Source organism: Drosophila ananassae, chromosome 3R, assembly GCF_017639315.1.
Source record: "Drosophila ananassae strain 14024-0371.13 chromosome 3R, ASM1763931v2, whole genome shotgun sequence".
In the NCBI taxonomy this organism is placed as follows: Eukaryota; Metazoa; Arthropoda; class Insecta; order Diptera; family Drosophilidae; genus Drosophila; species Drosophila ananassae.
The window spans coordinates 26,618,747-26,635,565 of NC_057930.1; the positions used below are offsets into that span (position 1 = coordinate 26,618,747).

The 16,819-nt window shown below is 45.9% G+C and overlaps 2 protein-coding genes across 3 annotated transcripts in view; both read left to right on the forward strand.

Moving 5' to 3' along the window:
• The window catches only part of LOC6497671, a 108,859-nt gene that overhangs the window by 47,448 nt on the left and 44,592 nt on the right, over positions 1-16,819 (forward strand). For both annotated transcript variants that reach the window (XM_014906288.3, XM_044716561.1), the window contains exons 4-6: positions 8,964-9,041; positions 13,192-13,969; positions 15,033-15,397. In XM_014906288.3, coding sequence (XP_014761774.1) covers positions 13,657-13,969; positions 15,033-15,397 — 678 coding nt within the window. In that variant the 5' untranslated portion in view covers positions 8,964-9,041; positions 13,192-13,656. The remainder of the gene's footprint in view (positions 1-8,963; positions 9,042-13,191; positions 13,970-15,032; positions 15,398-16,819) is intronic.
• On the forward strand, positions 15,868-16,805 carry LOC6502439 (caltractin). The gene has a single exon (XM_001961566.4). The coding sequence runs from the start codon at positions 16,029-16,031 to the stop codon at positions 16,587-16,589; it is 561 nt and encodes a 186-aa protein (XP_001961602.2). The 5' UTR covers positions 15,868-16,028; the 3' UTR covers positions 16,590-16,805.

A 16,819-nucleotide genomic window follows, 5' to 3' on the forward strand; every position in this document is an offset into this window, starting at 1 on the left:
TAACTAACAGTGACAGCTATAAAGTGCCGTCGTTGTCAACGACCTCCATGTTACGACTTAAGTTGTATTGTGGGCAGAAAAGACTGACTGATTGGATCTCAGAAAGCCGAGTAAGTGCTTACACAGCCTCTGGATTCTTTGATGGATTTCAGAAAACCGCAAGGCCCGTTTCCTCAAGGAAAAGCTGCTCAGGAGATAAGTTTCTTGCGCAGCGATGGATTTAAAATTCATTAATAAACACCTGAGACCCCCGAGCTCCCTGGCAAGAAACCACACGCCGGGATGCCATCAGTAGTGGGCGGACTCCTTCCTTAATTAAACAGTTGAACTCGTTGCCCGCCCCTTCTTAAGGACGCTCGATTGAGCAGACAACGGAGCAAACAACTTAAGCTGATATGAAAATTATTTCGCTCTTGTGTCGACAATTAAATGCCACGCCCACTGCATGTTTTCTCGCCCACTTTCGTGCCGAAACAGTAAATAATTAAAGGGAGGGCGCGGCGAGCGGCTGAAAAATCTGTGCATTTAATTGAAACCCGCGCCGGCGAAAGAGCAGCGGGCAAGGACAGGCCGCAATCAGCCTCAGCAGAGGTCCTTCGGCCCCAGAGTCTTCTCATAAATAAAATATGCCAAAGCGAGCCGGCAAAGAGTTTGTCGTAATGCCCTTTCCGTGGCCACTTTCTCCCCTCACGGCGAAGCCCTCAATTTCCCTCGTCTGTCAATCAAGCTTTTCATCAGTTGCTGTCGCAGTTTGGTTTTCCACGAATCTCCCGACTCGCTGTTGCTTTTGATTACTGGGAGCTGGCAGCTATCGGGAGCAGGAGAGCCGGCGAGGCCATTTAGCAGAAGTCCTCGTGGCAGCAACAGCAGTCCTTGGCCGACACCGAAACTCTGACATATTAATGAAGTTCGAGGCAAACAAGTTGCTGAGCAACAAGCTTTTTAAATCAATTCGCGAAAACAATTAAAAACTTGACTTTTGTAGCCACGCCTTCGTCGTTTCGTTGCCAACAATGCTGACATCGCGCATACGACATGTGGCCCTAGTAGAAAGAACTGCGAACTCGTTCAAAGTTTGCTGGCTGCTTCACACTGGAAGAAAATAGTCACTCTTAAATACAAGCAAGCCATAGAATATTTGTGGGGTGATGGTGTGACAGAGGCACTTTCTCCCAGTGTATTACAGTGAAACGAAGTTACGCCAAAGAAAGGATGCAGGCTGGGAGCTCTCCTAACAGCAAACACAATTCAACAAAAAAGTTCCCATGCGCTTTGCATAATTAATGTTTTAATGTCAATCATACGCACTGTGTGCCGGAAAATATATGCACACTGATTTTCGCGTTTTGCAATTTACTCAGCCATTGTCTTCTAGTAATTAAATTTGTAAAATTTCCTCTTACAATGCGAAAGTTTTGAGACGCCCTTTCGCAATCAATATCGGTGAAAAGAGTGAGCTTCGCACTGTGGTGGCAGAAATAAAATTGAAAGGCGAAAACGAAAGCACTCAGCAGATGCCTTGCAATGAAAATTCTTGAGACACCTGCTGCCCCTGAAGAGGGAAAATTGATTACAGTTGACACTCCCACACTAATGTGCAAAAAGCAAACTATAGTGAGATGAAAAATCCCAACAAATATTCGACAACAAACAAAACACTGACAATGGCAAATAGTAATGGCATTGCCCCGAAAAACAACAATATCAAACACTAGGGGAAAGATTTCGCATCTAGCTGCGAACAATGTGACAAACGATGTGTGAAGGAGTCGCTACTGCGGCTCCTGGAGCGCCAAGATGGGGGAGCCAGCAAAAAAAAAGTGAAAGAAGAATCTAACCACACAATTGTCACGGGGCTGAGGGGGCTCCTAGGGGCGCATTACGTATACGCAGCGTTGGATTTGGTCATTTTTCATAGCTGGCAAGTTGGGGAGACAGGCCAGAAGAAGGCACGATGACGATGACTACAAATCGTGACAAATTCTTGATGCGGGTTAAGTTACACATTTTTTTTTCACACCAACCCACCCACCCCCGCACCACTCTCATTTGGGCTTCTTCAACTCGAGACTTAAGACTCGGTGGGCGAAACTTTTGGCATTTCGGCTTTGGAACACATTCTAAAATATTTCTGAAGTCTGGGACACACTTCGGGGGGAATATGGGATTGCCTATACTTAACTCCCTTATCCCTTATTCAATTCTGGGCGCCATAAAAATCGAGCTGGGCGGCCAAGACGGCGACAATAAAAACAGGCGGTCTCCGGCCGTAGAAAAAATGAATTTTAAATATTTCACGGTTGAGTTTGCAGCACTTCCGCTGTCAGCGTTGATGGGTTCTGTTCTGATCCGCGGCAGCTTTTAATGTATGTGTCTTTACATTTAAATTTTGGCCATAAATTACTGGGTCCAAAGAGCGGTTAGAGGGGGTGCCACTGCAGGCAGCACCACTTCCATAACCTCTACCACCTGACCATTACGCAAAGCATATTCAATGACAGCATTTTTAATGCAATTTATGGTCGTTAAGGCGACAAAATATAATAAAAATGAATAATATGCCAACTGCTGTGCGCTGGTGATGCAACACGTGACAGGGTCCTGCCACAGGACACGGAATATGGTAGAGGACACACATTACCAGCCACCAGCCCGCAGTCAGCAGCACACCAGCCACCAAACCCACGCAATTTATGGACGCCGTAAATAAATCGACGCGCCAAATGTGCGAAACAATGCATAACTCAAAACGAACGCGAAATGAAACGAGGACAGCTTGAATTTACATGGAGGAAATATGGAATATTTATGAAATGTAGGGGCTACCACGAAATGTGAAAAGGAATTAATATTGTATGCGACCCGGGCCACTACAAAACCAATCCAGGGAGGACCAATCCAGTGATTGTTCTAACAATTTTTCGTGTTCAACTCAGGCTTGAATACTTGCGTGTTCTTTTCAAACATTTTCCCGGGAAAGACAAATCAAAAGTAAAAGCTTTTGGTGAGCGACAAGTGCTCCTGGCGACAAACCCAATCAATAATGCATATCTTATTCCAACTCGTAAGATGTAAGCCAACCAGTATCAATATTTGATAAACCCATATCATACAGTCAGTCGTTCGAGAAATGCAGGTAGAGGGAATATTAAAAAGATGACAGGTGGGAGGCTGGTCCTGGAAAGCTTTCAGCAGCGGCGATAAACAATTCAATTTATCAAAACATGAAAGGATGCAACACTCGGCTCTAACAAGGGAATTACTTTATGGCAAATTATCTACGATAACGCTATTAAATAAATAATAAATAATTGCCAGCAAGTCCAAAGCATACGAGCAGCCTCATCAAGTACAAGATGGTACAGTATCGAGGGCCGCGACTGCCCCAACCCGGCCCCACCTGGGCAGGTATAAACATTTATATCAATACACACGAAAAACATTATGAGCGAGTGGAAGGGCTCATAAAAAATTCAAAACGGCTTAAGTAGCTTCAAAGTATCGCCAGCAACAAAAAATCCAAAAGCAAAACAACACACAAGCACAACAAGCAGCGAAAGTGAAAAGTACACAAAACAAGGCCGGTGGAATGGGGCGTGGCTGGTTTCGCACTGACCCGAAGCTGGAAACTGAACCCCCAGCGACCCCAGCGAGGCCACCCAACCCAACTCGACACGCATGTTTATGTGCTTTTTACAGCTGCTCCTGGCTTATCTCTGGCCCGAACTTTCTCCCCACCTCCACATCAGTGCGTGTGTTCGTTCGAAAATGATTTTAAAAATAACTTTTGCGGTCATTTCACTAAATGCGCTTCAGAGGAAGGGTCCTTCCGAGTGAGGCCGACTGGATAAGGGTTAAAAATATGCTCCCCGCATCGGGGGATTGGGTTTTCTGCTTGAACTGTTTTCGGCCTCACGCGTCTGGTGGCCTATTAATATGTTTTTAAATACGATAACCGTTTACATTGGCATGGGTGCCGAAATTAAGTCAAGCAGGTGCTTCTCTAAAGCGTTATGTTTTCAGAACAGTCTAGCTATTTTTGGGAGCAACCGTTTTTCTCCGTGCGCCTTCAACCCACTCTGGTGGAGGGGGACTCAAAAAAGTTTCCTGTGTAACCTGGTTTCCACTTCCAGCTGCCAAACAGATAAAAACGCACTTTCCAGGTAGCACTCTGGATAATGGCAAGGTGCGTTGCGCAAACTGAAGGCGAACACATGCTCCGCCCTCAGTCCTGCGGCGGGGTTTTTATTATTGTTGAACTTTAACATGGCTACAATATAAATTAAAATGGCAGGCACTCCACAGACTTCGGGCGGGGAATCGTGGAATGAAGTTTATGTGCCGCGCACTTTACGCGAATCCTCCCAAGCGACCTCCTGCCCGGTCTCCCCTGACAGTTGCCATATGAAATTATGTAGCTCCATGCACACACAGGCGGAGTAACAAAAATAGGTGTGCATATGGAGGTGTGCATATCTAGATATCTCTTATTCTTACTTTCCCCAGAAAACATTCAAATCGTTGAGTTACCTTTCTCAGATGAAAGTTTCCTATTGCTTTTAGTGGGAAGTTCAAATACAAAACATGAAATACCGCTCTGATGAAAGTAAAAATATTGCCCTGAACTCGGCTGTGAGTCTGCAAAGGTATCCATGTGAATGCGAAAATGTGGGCCTGGGCCTACAAAAAAGCGAGCCTGAAAGAGATGGAGTGGCAGGATGTTGAAACAGATTCGACTCTTAATAATTTCCGCACTCGAGTTGATCGAAATCATAAAATTTTATGAGCCTGCCAAGAGACGAGTAAGTGGAGCGTGCGGCTGTCTCTCTCTGGCTGCCGCAGCCCGTCTCTTTTCGTTTCGGTGTGCCGGCAAAATGGCTGCCACAATCAGTCACTGAGTCAGTCAGTCGGCCGGAGGAGGCCCGGGAAAAAGGCCAACAATGCGACAGATAGACAGGCAGGGACATGGGAAAAGAGGCCAAAGCGGCGGGGGCATCCGGAAAACCTTTTTTTTAAAGCCAGGCGAGCATTAAAGCTCTGTTTCACTAAAAAGTGAATTCATAAAGAAATACATCAGATAAATATACAATTTACTTCCCAAATTTGTATATTTTGTTCCTGATTTGATTTTGTATTAAGCGTGAAAGTCGGTGAGCCAAGTGCTCGCTCCTCCAAGTCTCGGAAACTCTGACATTCCCGCCCGGCTTTCATTTTTCATCATACTCCCATTATGCGGTGCTTCAAGTTTTTCCCATTTCTCCTTCACTTTTTGTACAATTTGCCATTACGTCGATTTATGCGCTACTGGGACCGGAAAAACTCACCGCCCACTCCACCCCGCGCTAAATAATGCACTTGGGAAATTAATTTTCCAACTCTGGCTCAGCAATGGCAGCCCAAAAGCGACTTCGCCTGCATTAAGTCATAATTTCTGCCAAGGAGCACATTGTACGGGGCACTGATTGAAGATTTTCCGTTCGGTCTGAAGGAAAAATTCGAAATAAATTAATTCGATTGCCGTCCGCCGCTGACTCTCGCCCCATTCCCCTTACAAGCTGCTCAATTAGCAGTTCAGCCTTTGAAGAAGCCCCTTTCGGGAGGACTCGCCCTGCAGCTCTCCACTAATTATGTTGTTTGTGCATCGGTTCCGAGAGCTTTCCCGGCGAGGCCGAGAGGCTACAAGGCTTTGCCATTTCCCTACATGTCTGCCACGGCTTTGACTCCCAAGGCTGACTGTTTTTCGGAGTGGGGTGGCTATGGGGCTGTCGGAGTTACTACTGGAGTTGGGGGAGCACGGAGGAACAGCATGTTAACCAGCCAAACGAAAGCGGAGAGCAGCCAAGAGGAACCGCCGACAATAAACAACAATGGAGCCAGGGAAAGACAGTAAAGTAAACATACTATAAAGCAGTAAACAGGATATTAATCTTGAGACTGCGCAATACCCCTTGGGCCAAATGGCCATAATCAGTCAATCGAAAACCCTGAGAATAAGGACTGGGTAATTGAGTCCATCCTCTCTCTCACTGGAGCCTGATTCCTCCTAGTTTTATTTCCGAAACTACTTTAATCTAAACTGGATATACCCTTTAGTTACCAGGTACAGGGCGGCATCAAAAACAAAAGCCAAGGCTGAAGCTGTTATGTTTATTATGCCAGGCATGTGAGTTAATTCTTTGAACTGTTGAGGTCGTTGTTATTGTTCCCCGGCAGCCTTGGAAGAAAAGCCACAAATGCGCCGTCTCTTTCATTCCGACACCCGCTCCTGTCCTTCCGCTACTTGGCTTGATCATTATTTTTATTTCAGTCGCGTGCATGTAACACAAAAATGTTTGATAAAGATGTTATTTGATAGTACCCACGCATAGATAAGGCGCCGGGGAAGTTGCGACCAAAGTATAGCATACTTAGTAGGGCCATAATGGGGGAGGAGCAGGAGTCCGGAGGATGGAGAATAGAGATAGTAAGCGTGTGTAAAAAGTGGTTGGGAATGAGGGAAAAAGTGAATATATTTAAGTATTTCCTTATTAACAATAGTTTCCTGAAATGTTTTTATAGATTATAGCTGATTATAGCTGATTTTCCAGCTGATTAAAACTCAGCTCAAAAGCACTCTAGACAGCAGGACTAACAGAGTCCTTATTGAGGTAAATCCACCCTTGAACTGCCGTTGGCATGCCAGATTCTACTTAGTTATTCCAAAAACCTAATTACTGCTACGGTCATGAGACATTACTTCTCATCCAGCCACAGCTCGGCTCAAGGAGCCCGGGTCCTTGTGTCGGATCTCTACGCTAACGACTGCATCATTAACTGAAGTAGAATTTCTCCAGCCAATCCTGCCGTCTTTTCGTCCTCTCCCCTCGCAGCCACAATCTCATTATCCCCGAAAACCAGGTCGAATTATCGTCGCTGAACTCCTTTTTCTGGTTGCCGAACAAAAATTGAACTCAACTGAAACATTTAATTTTATTTATAACGCACGCATGGACAGAAAGTAGTCCTGCGTTCCGATATAGGCATAAATATTAATGCACTCCCGGCAGGATAACGATAAGGATGTCCCGCAGCAGTTCTGGATACCTGAGAGCAAACTTATTGGCTTATTAAAGTCTAATGCCGCTGCTCTTTCGGGGGAGTGTGTGCGCTTCTAATAATGGATCCGAACAACACCTCAGACAGGATGCGGACCATTCCGGAGGTTGCACTGAAAAAATCGGAGTTCCCGGGCCGCCCTAATTGCCTCACCTCCTCACCAGCGATGGGGCGGAGTTCGGTACTGCATATTAATGCCCACATTTTCGGCTGCCAGCCGCTGTTTAATATCAATGCGGATGCCCCACCAGCAGCCTTATAAATATCCCGAAAAGGAAATGCGTAGAGGAGGAAAAGTTTCTGGCCCGGCAAAGTTGAGCTCATGAAATGGTCAAAACTGTTTAAGCCACGGCCAATATTGGGCATTAAGTAGGCTTTGATGAGCCATACCCATGAATAAGAAAGAAGCTAAACAAGTTGCTGGCTGTCCTTCCAGCCTTTATGACGTTCAAAAAATCAAGCCAATAAAGTTTCTGGACAGCGCCGTCAGGGGGAACACATGCCCCGACCTCTGGACAAAACTTTTCAACTCAATTTGGCTCGGGCACATTTTTGTTCTTCCGAATTTTGGCATTTTTTAAATATTTATGCTATTACGCTATGTCGAAATTTATGAATTTGCCAAAGTATTTAGTCAATAGCTTATCACAATGGCGTCCAAAGGAAAAACAACAGAAAGTTTGCGAGGCTGCATATTTATGCTCCTGACTTCTATCGATGAAAGTGGTTATATTTATGGGAGTGGGTCTTGAATTTATGTCGAAACTTTGGCTGCTCAATGTGCAGACAACTGAACGGGCCCAGGCTGTGGGCAACTCTTCAAGCCTCTGCAAGGGATAAAAAGCCATTAGCCAGCTTCATATCCTATCAGTATTCGAACCAATTACAAGGCTGAACGCAGAGCCATTAACCTCTGTCGTTAATAATTAACCACATATCCAAACGCTCTAAAAACAGCAATTTAATTCATTTTCCAAATGTCAGCGGCATGTTAAGCAAAGAAATAAATCCAATTCCGGTTGAGCTTTAAAGCGAAATTGCATTAATTTAATGGCGCTTTTAAGGCTGACACTCCACTCACCCACGCTCTCGATAGGGAAGCGTGAAAGTGTTGCTTTTCCCCCCGGGATCTGCAAGCCGGCTTCGGATTTAAAATAATTTAGAGAGGTACCGCCTGCAGTCGCGATTGCAGCGCTGCGCCTGACCATTGTTTTCAAGGCCCCCAACGACCCGGCCCCAAAACTCGAGCAGCGGCAATTTCCGCTCCAAATGCTCCGCTCGGCAGGGGAAATTATTAAAAGCGAAAACGGGCGCTATTATTTTTTGACACTGATATATTTGCAGTGGGGCAGTGGAGCGGAGACCTTGGAGCAGTAACCTCCTTTGGAAAATGCTAGAAAACTAGAGCTGGCTGGCGGGGAAGTAATATAAATCGGGCCCTGGGGATAAATAACTCTGTATTAGTTATGACAGTGTGTGTTTGAGAGCTCTTCTCGGGCAACTGCATTTGGTTTTTTGTTGGCAGTTTGTTTGTTTGCTTGTGGCTTGTGTAATTGCTGGCCAGCATTTCTTTATGGTCGCCATAATTATGCAAATTAATATCCTGCAAATATGCAGAGACAGTACCGAAAGCCACCATGCTCGGCCGGAGAACAAATACAAATTATTTTAATTAAAATGCACATTGTTTTTTAGCTATCTAAGCAAATTAGTTGTTGATTTTGCCAGTGAAATCGGCGGGTAAATAATACAGGAACAACAGCCAGTGATTTAAGATTGTTTTTGTGCCAATTAGGTGTTATTTGTTGCCAATTATAGCCGGAATATATTAAACATAAATCGATAATACGCATTCTCTTCCATTGCAGACTCCACCTGAAATTCCCAGAAGTCGGCTGGAAGTTATTCCGCAAATTCAAGCATTCAAGCGAACCACTGAGTCCAAGGTAAGTCGGAATGCACTTGAGATGCACTTGCGCATAAGCAAAAATAATAACAAAGGTCCCTGGGGTCCTCTAAGCCCCAATTCCTGAACCCAAAAGACCAAATATTAGAGAAAAGTGCTAACTTTTGGGGATGGCTGTCAGAAGAGATGCGACAGCGGGTTAGTTTATTTTGGCTTTTATTTTTCCTTACGCCCCTAAAAAATGAAAAGCTCTGGCCAAGACCGCCGTGCATTGTTAGTGAAGTGTCTGCCACGCCCTCCTGCATACATAAGCGGGAAAGGGGCGCTGGAAAATGGGTGACATCCCAGCCATGTTAAATTCTTCGAGCAAATGTCGCGCATTGTTTGACTCGACCTATTCTGTAAGTTATTTCTTTATTTTAAGTCACGCGTTCCATGGAGGATTTCTTTTTTTTTGACTATTCGCTCTTGGGTTTGACCCTCACACACACTCACCAGCACATTCACACACACGCACTATTTCCAAGCGCGACATTTTGCAAATTTTGGCTGGAATAGCAGGAAACCCTTTCTTTGCGACATGCTTAAGCTCGGGCTTTATGAGGCCACTAAAAAGGGGAAGTGCCGGCACAGGAAGGGGTGCAGCAATATATTAGAGTGTATTTGTGTGCTGCGAGTGCACTGAAAGAAACTATTAGAGGGAGATTTATAATCAGATCAGATTCCAGAGAAACTCTCAATCCAACTGCAGAGAAGTCCTTTATTTTCAAATCTTTTATCCCAAATTGAATAGCAAAAAATAGCTTCACTTCTCTCAGTGTATATCTGCGCTCTTTCTGGTGTTAAGTCAGCTAAAAGCCTTTGGTCCAACCACTTGAATTTTCGGATGCAGCGTAACTTTTTAGAAACGGATGCAAGCTGAATTACAGAAAATAGAACCCGGGGATTTCGGAGCTCCACAAAGCCAGATGACTGCTCGAGGGGGGGCGGTGGCAAAATATGGGGTGTTCTTCGGGGGGTCAGTGAGCTCGAAAAAGTTTTATGCGAGCGCCAAAAGTGCAGTCAACGCACTTAGGGCAGAGTCTAAAAATATGAGTTGCGAATGGGATTGCTAAATGCGCCAAAGCCTGGCTGGGGGCTGGGGGCTGGGACCTACAACTGGGGACTGGGGATTGCAAACTTTTCGTTTAAATAAATGTGGCAGCTTAGCCAGAGGCAGCTGGCGCTGGAAATAAATTTCGTAATGAGGCGGGAATTTTCCGAAATTGATTAGAGGCCAGTGGAGAGTCGTCCTTGAAGGAGTTAAGGGATGAGTTATTAAAGGAGTTTGCAAACATTTACCCAACCAATAATGTAACTGCTCTCTCTGATATTAGATACATTTCTAAAACACCAATCCAATTACATCCGACACTAACTCTGATTGCATAAATTAAGTCCAGAAAGTCAAACAAAGGCCGGCCAGCAACGAAATCCAATTTAAGACCGATATGTAAACAGTTTATTTTATTATTTCGCATTTTATTGTGTTTTTTGCTGGCTGAGCTGCCGCCTCCTGCAGTATTTGGTTAACTTTACAGCTTTGAGCCATAGGTCTTTATTTGCTCAACACATTACTACACATCCTATTCGTCCTGCATTTCCATGTCCTGCCTCCCCATGTCCTCCCGGACGACCCTCCGGCGGCTCTGTGTTCTGATGCTAAAATGATTTATTGCGTAAATTTTATTAATTTGCTGCGCTGTCATAAAAACGACAACGCTGCGCAGAAAGCGAGAAAAAAGTAGAATAAAATAAATTTGATTTGCCCCCGTATGCATAGCCTTACGTGTAGGGGCGAGCGGGTGTGTGTGTGTGCCGTACGTGTGCGTGTTAAACAAATTTTTATGGGCCACCTATGGGTGTGCGGCACACACTCCAAATGGTATTTATGGCCCGCCGGCAGCGAACTCATTATACGATCTCTCCGACTCTGTCCCGGAATTGGAATTTTAAAATACTTGTTCATTTTACGCGCTCTCCTATCCTTCGTCCTTTTTTCAATGCCAAGAACACATGTTTCTGGCGCTTTGGTTAAGACTACGTGTCAAAAATTAAAAATGACACCCACTCGTTTCGGGGCGACTTTATCAAGTTATAGGCTCTCGCTCCGGCTCTTGTCTCTGACTCCTCATGCATATAAATCCGTCCGTAATAGATCGTGTCTAATTTATGAGTAACGCGAGCATTACAACTTATTACATAACACACACACACACACACTCAAGAGGACTCACACACATGCCTGATTACGTGGGCGCAGTGGGAATTTTCGCATTTTTTTCCGTGTGTATCTTTTTTGCGTTCTTCTAATTTACGCCTTGCGTGCTCTTGGCCAAAACTCTTGGGCCGGGTCGAGCATTTTCCATTAAGTCTGCAGCTGCCTTACTCATAATTCATGCCACCCACAGGCACACACACGCCGCACAGATACACACATATCAGACAGTCACAGATTGGGGCATGTTAATTTGTAGGCCAGTGCAAGCGGAAGTCCTTTTTGAGGTCTTTAAACGCAAATGAAAGGCCCGAAGCTTTTACGGCCTACCATCAGCCCATGTATCACTTGTGTGGCTGTCTCTGTCTGTCTCTGTCACTGACACCCTCGCACACTCGTCCTGCCACAGTGCCACAAATTAGATTTTCATTTGTGTGCCCTATCCCAATGGTAGTTCAGACTTTACGGCCCGAAAGTAAAACCCTTTTCAAGGACGAAATCAATGCAGGAATTAATTAATCCAGTCAAGTTGAAGCTGTCATAAACGCAACAAAGCAAGCTCTAAATACATTATATGTGGGTTCTATAGCCTCAAGCCAAATAAAACCAAACCCCCATAAAGTCCAGTAACAGTTTGTAAGTCAAAGAAAGTATTATTAATAAAGAAACTGTTTCAAAAGTCGGGATACACTAAAAACTATCTGAAACACTTGGAAACTCTCGGAAGGTGCAAAACAATGCCAAACAATTAACTCATTACAGACGCTCATTAAGTGCCACAAGTTGATTAAAGCCTTCAAAAGTTTGTGCCAAAAAGAATGTTTGAATGGGGGCGTGCCAGCACTTTAGCCCACCATGCCCCGAAAACAACCCCAAAACAATTTGCTCCCCGGCGAGACTTGTGACAAGTGAAGTGCCACTCTAAATATGCCCAAGATAAAAATGTTTGCTGGTGTTTGTCGGTGTCCTGGCTGGTGTTCGCCCGTCGCCGAAACTTGGCGATGGCAAACTTCTTAAAAATACTTAAGAAGCGATAAATATCGCCAATACACACACACACTGATACACCCTCCGACACACGCACGCTGGGCGGCCCTTTTGACTTTTGAAAGTTTGCTCAAGTTGCCTATTTGTTACTCTTCCTTGGGGGGCGGTGTGGGGCTGCCCCAGGACTCACGCCCATCCTGCGAGAAGTATAAATACAAACACAAACAAAGAAAAGCCACTTGTTGTTGGCATTCTCATTATCTTTTAACGTTATTATTACATTGCATACTTTCTGGGGAGCTTAGCTGTCAGCCATTTCCTTTTTTTCCTCGCCCCTCGAACAAATTCCTGCCAGCGTGCCGGGATATTATATTTGTTTTGGCTTTTGTTTTCATTTCGTCGGCTCTTGCTTATTAAAAAGTTGCCATCGATTATGCGAAAAGTTTGGCACCGATGGCGGATGGGGAGCCAATCGGTTGGCAAGCATGGTGCAATTCAATTTGGCCTAAAATTACTCGAAGGCGGCCAAAATAGGAGCGCCAACACGCGCCTCCCAAATCAATACGTCAATGGCACGCTAATTGGCCAGGTGTCTGGTTCGGATTGGCGACAGTTGTCTAGCTTACTCAAAGGTTTATAATTGTATGGAAAATCATCAATCTTTGTTGTGTCTTCCCATCACAATTTACCACCTTAAAGCCTCTCACTCTTAGTAGGATCTAGGCCAAAGTGTAGGATCTTGATTGATGCCCAAAGTGTTTGGAGACTCCACATAATTCTTAAGTAAATAGGAAGATAACTCTCCCCATAATTTGTACATATTTACAAGCCCCACCCCACTGCCTCCCCAGACAGCGGCAAACAATGAAATCAATTTAGAATAGACTTTTCAGCACTCTCACATGTCCTCTAAGCCTAATCTCGACTCTGCGCCGTCTCTTTGCAGATATTATAGACAAACTAAGCCCGGTCTATTAACAGGGCAAACAAAGGAATCACCCGGAAAAATAAAAGGCTAAGAGCCCCCCGAAAAGCGGGCCGGAGAATGCGGGCCGGGAAGTAGGAAGGAGCAGGAGCAGCACACTTCGGAGGAGCAAAGCCGGCAATGAGAGGGCCGGGAATCGAAACTGTTAGCTGGCAAATCGGATTGCGAATTTGCTGTATTGACACAAGGAAATCGTTAGCCGGCTTAGCCAGCAAGAGGCCAAATTTAAAATTAAAAATATAGCCAGCGACCCGTCCCAGAGCCCAGCACCAGAGTCGGAATCGGAATCAAAGTGATATGCTAATGCGGGAGCGGGCGCGGGAGAAGAGCGTCGCGAGTGCCGAGAGTGTGGCATGAATATTTCATGAGCAGTGATGACAAGCCGGCTCCGGGAATAAGGCCAAACGCAGAAGAAGCACTCGCACCATGACGGAGCTAAGACGGACTAATGGCCTGCACAAGCAGCACTCTCTCCGGGATCGGCAGGGGCACCCTCTGCTCCACGCCCTCGCTGACCACGGCTGCAACCTGAGCAGCGGCGGCAACAGCGCCGCCAGCACCACCAGCAGCAGCACCGCCACAGCCACCACGGCCCTGGGCGGTGGCGGTAATCCTGGCGGATCAGCAGGCGGTAACGGTAACGGAAACGGTAACGGCATCATGGCCCAAAGGAGCATCGAGTTCGACGAGCACGACATATTCTACGTTTCCCCCTCTAAGCGAAAAGGAGTAGCGCCAGGTGAGCTGAAATATATTATTTTGTATTTTATTTATTATTCATTTAGATTCTAGAAACTAATTTTTTATAAAAATAGTCAGTTTTAGAAAAAATCACTCGATTGAATTCGCTGTAAAATATTCGCCGCGATTTTGTTTTGACACAAACCATCTGGCAGGGAAGATCTAAGTTAGGAAAGGTTATGTTTGATGGATACTGCAGCCCCAAAATACATAGCTCTTAAGACTGACTCATTTTAACGATTTGTACAACGATATCCATCCATTTGCATCGAAACCCCGAAAAAAAATATTTTTGTCATTTTTTCCCATCGGGGAATGTATGGGGAGTCCTCATATCACCCACGGCGACTTCCATATCTTTGCCAGTTTTTACCCGATCCTTGGAGGAAATACCTTAAACGATTTGTAGATCGATTGTTTATCAATCTGCGTCAAAACCCCGAAGCAAAAATATTTTTAGATTTTCTTCAAATTTTTCCCATCGAACACCTGGGAAAGTGGGGAATGTATGGGGAGCACTCATATGGCCCACGGTGATGTCTATATCTTTGCCAGTCTTTATCCGATCCTTGAGCGGAATACCTTAAACGATTTGTAGATCGATTCTCCACCAATCTGCATCCAAAGCCTGATGCAAAAATATTCTTCAAATTTCTTCCATTTTTTCCCATCGAACTCCTTGAAAAATGGAGAATGTATGGGGAGGACTCATATGGCCCACGGCGATGTCTATCTTTGCCAGTTTTTACCCGGTCCTTGAGCGGAATACCTTAAACGAATTGTAGATTGATTCCCCACCAATCTGCATCAAAGCCCCGAAGCAAAAATATTTTTAGATTTTCTTCCATTTTTTCCCATCCTTGCAAATTGGGGAATGTATGGGAAGCACCCATATGGCCCACTGCGATGTCTATATCTTTGCCAGTTTTAACCCGATCCTTGAGCGGAGCACCTTAAACGATTTTTATATCGATTCCCCAACAATATGCGTCAAACTTAGCTTAACAATTTTATTAACCTTTACGAGACACGAAACTGATACGCTTTTCCTTCCCCTACAGGTGTCTCCGGGAATGTGGTCACCTTCTCTAACTACGTGAGCGAGCAGCGCCTGACCCCCTCCTCCTCGAACCGCGGATCCCTCAAGCGCAGCAAGGGCCGCTCCAACCAGTCGCTGTGCAGCTGCGACGCCGGCGACGAGGCCCAGCTGGAGCTACAGCCGAACGCGACGCGGCCCCTCTACGAGTACAGTCTGGAACGCAGGCGTAAGACGCACACCTACTCCTGCGAGCAGAATGCCCAGATCCTCATGAGACTGGAGCGGGAGCGCAATCGTAAATTATCGCTGACTGGCGTGGAGAGCGGCGGCCTGGGACTGGGTTCTGCCGCTGCCGGAGGAGCAGCAGTAGCTGGGGGCGACCCCCAGGTGAGTGAAATCCCGCCCCACTTTGTGTAATTGTAATTGTAATCATGAGCAGCCAGTGGCACGTGCCGCAGCCCCGCTTTCGGCTAAGCCAGCCCGTGCAGCAGGCAAATGCGATAAGCAAACAGAGCGTGGCACGTAGCTGGGGAGCACAGGAGGCAGGACCGTCTAACAGACTGACTGACACCTGCCACTCCGCCCTCTGGCTTTTGCGGTCGAGGACCGGCAAGTGGTTCTCCGATTTCGCGGAAACCAGTGAGCAATATGGCGCGCATGAATTTTGATTTTATTGTGCCAGTGGCTTTTCCCAGAAATCGTTAAAATGAATAAACAAAAATGGCATTATTAAATTAAATTAGGCACAAAATCTGAACAGAGAGGCTATCAGTGATAGTTGGATTATCGTGCAAGGTGTAAGGAGACAAAAACTATCGTATCCGAGTAGGTCGAGCAATGAGACTGTCAAAAACTCCCCCAGTTTGAACAGACCGCCCTTCCCATTTACAGTAGACTCCCAACGGGCACACTTATCGATCGTAGATCTAGAGAGTTCATTTCCCCCCATTTTTGGGTTTAAAAAATTGTTCGATACAAAAATAAATAGACCGGAGCGATAACTAGTAATCGGAGCATCATGGAGAGAGCATCACAGAGACTGGGCAGTGCGTTGTCCGGCAGCGGCATCCACTCGGCAGCCTCGGTCATCACAAAGCCAAAGCGCAAGAGGCAGCGGCTGCCCACCTTCGATCTGTCGCTGGAGCAGAAGGTGGACATCAAAAAGGCCTTCGATCTGTTCGATACACAGTGCTCCGGGTTCATCGAGACCAAAGAGCTCCGAGTGGCCATTCGTGCCTTAGGATTCGAGCCGAAGCAGGAGGAGATCCGTCGCATGATGGACGAGATCGACAAGGATAAGACGGGTAGGATTGCGTTCAACGACTTCCTCTACCTGATGCGCCAGAAGATGGCTGAGAAGGACTCAAAGCAGGACATGGCTAAAGCCTTCTCCTTCTTTGACGACGATCGCACCGGAAAGATATCGTTCCGGAACCTGAAGAGAGTGGCCAAGGAGCTGGGCGAGAACCTCACCGACGAGGAGCTGCAGGAGATGATCGACGAGGCTGATGCCGACGGCGACGGCGAGGTCAGCAGGGAGGAGTTCCTCAACATGGTCAAGAAGACTAATCTGATCTAGGGTCCACTCCCCTACCCTCGTTCCATACCAACTCATTCACTTTCTATTTGTTGCGGGGGAAACGACGTTGATTTTCTTTCAGAAACATCTAGGTTTACTCGATCCAGACACACACTGCGCACATCTCCACTCCAAACTTCATCCAAATGTACACACTCAGATCATGAAGAAGTTTGGATATGCTTCGGTTCAATAAAGCAAAACAATGCAAATGAATGCGGGGTGCGGCG